The sequence below is a fragment of the Triticum aestivum genome, chromosome 5D (assembly GCF_018294505.1).
Source record: "Triticum aestivum cultivar Chinese Spring chromosome 5D, IWGSC CS RefSeq v2.1, whole genome shotgun sequence".
NCBI lineage: Eukaryota > Viridiplantae > Streptophyta > Magnoliopsida > Poales > Poaceae > Triticum > Triticum aestivum.
The window spans coordinates 554,207,783-554,209,712 of record NC_057808.1 but is presented as its reverse complement, the minus strand read 5'-3'; the positions used below and the strand labels follow the sequence as shown (position 1 = coordinate 554,209,712).

Sequence of the window (1,930 nt, the reverse complement as noted above, 5' to 3'; positions counted from 1 at the left end):
GAGAGTTTTGCATGGCAATTGCATATTTACATGCTGTCTTGGTAGCGGCTAATCGATCTAGATCGATATGTATATATAGTCAACGGTACTGCTGGCATTATGATCATAGGAAACTTCTCATCGAATAACCCACTCATACTGCACAACCAACAGAGCTCGATCGGATCACCGTAAGATATGTCACCAATGCACTGCATCCCCTCCAGCACTATATATACCTAGCCAACCCTCTCTGCTCTCAGCACCCAACTCGTCTCACTCCACCCAGCTCACTCACAATGGCTACCCCCACCAAGCTTGCAGCTCTTGGCTTTGTTGTCCTTGTGAGCATTGGGCTTGCCGATGCTGCAAGGATGCTCGCTAGCTCCTCCAGTGCCTCAGGTGGTGGTGGTGGCGGGGGAGGCGGCGGCGGTGCGTCTGGTGGGAGTGGATTTGGTAGAGGGTCTGGGTCAGGTGGCGGCTTAGGATATGGTGAGAGTGGTGGAGATTGGGGTAACAAGTGGAACTTTGCCAAGGGATCTGGTGGAGGGGGAGGAGCTGGTGGCGGAGGAGGATCAAAGGGTGGATCTGGGTCTGGTTCCGGATCCGGCTATGGCTCTGGTAGCGGTGTGAGTGGCTCTGCGTCAGCCCCTAGTGGCAATGGTTATGCCAATGCTGATGGTATGGGCGGGGGCGGGGGCGAAGGTGGTGGTGCAAATGGGTCTAGTGGAACCGGAGTTGGATCTGGCCTTGGCAAGGGATATGGTGAGAGTGGTGTGTCAAACGCACCGGCTCCTATTGCCGGTGGTGATGGTACTAGCTACTCTGATGCTGGCGGTAGTGGTAACGGTGGTGGTGGCGGTAACAACGGAAATGGAGGTGGTGTGGGCGCTGGTGCTGGACAGGCCGGCAGCGACGACACTTCTGGAGGCTTTGCAAATGGAGGAGGAAGTGGCAATGGTGGTGGTGCAACTGGAGGTGCCGCTGAAGGCCCAAGCGTTGGAGTTGGATCTGGTGCTGGGTCTGGCGCCGGTCAGACCGGTAGCACTGGCTCGTATGGCGAAGGCTATGCTACAGGAATTGGTGGTGGCATGGGTGGCGGCAATGGTGAGACCCAGAATGGTGGAACTGGCAGTGGTGGAGGCAGTGGATCCGGATCTGGTGGTGGCGGATACCACTAAATTGCCCTTTGTTGAGCAAGCTAGAATTGGACCTGGATATGTATTTTAATTTCCATCATTTTGCTAGTATTTCACATCAAAGGACACATGGCATGCATGGAAGGGATGATCTTGAGCATCGGTGGAAGGAACTAAATATCATTTCTTGGATTAACATTTAACTCCTACCTGTTCAGGCAGGTTTGTGCCAATAGACATATGTGAAAGAGTACCTCATTTGTAGCCTTTTTTACCTCAAATAGTCAATTGCTTGATTCTGTCGTTTTGTTTGCAATGTCTTTCTGAGTTTCGACCCATTTTACATGTCCAAGTATGTTTCTTGTGCATACCACTAGAGTATGCAACTCTATAGTTTCTAGGTCTATACCAACCTTGCTTTCTATTTGAAATATTCCTCCATGTTAATTTGGGTTCATTTTAGAATCAAAATAATTCCAGTCTTAACCATCGACATAGAAGGTAGCACTAAGATTTATAACACCATAGTCATACCACTGGACCTATCGTAGAAAATGTCATACTAAACAAGTTGATAGTCAAAAGTGTTATACTAAAGAACAGTAACATGTAAATGAGTTTTGGGCAGTGTCGGTACACGATTCTTTAAATATAGTAAACAGAATGTCGCCCATCAAAGCACAAAGAACAAGAGGTTCCTGATGAATGCAGGCCCCAATTTATTATCATGTCAGGCTATTAGTTCTTATTACATGTTAATCTAAGTGATCGGTCTTGGCTGATACTCCCTCCGTTCCTAAATATAAGTCTTT

General features: G+C 48.5%; 1 protein-coding gene across 1 annotated transcript; it reads left to right on the top strand.

Annotated features, from left to right (window-relative positions):
• The first annotated feature begins 258 nt into the window (after positions 1–258).
• On the top strand, positions 259–1,421 carry LOC123126179 (putative glycine-rich cell wall structural protein 1). Its single transcript, XM_044546560.1, has one exon. It carries the CDS (start codon positions 279–281, stop codon positions 1,158–1,160), a length of 882 nt encoding a protein of 293 aa, XP_044402495.1. The 5' UTR covers positions 259–278; the 3' UTR covers positions 1,161–1,421.
• Positions 1,422–1,930: the final 509 nt, after the last annotated feature.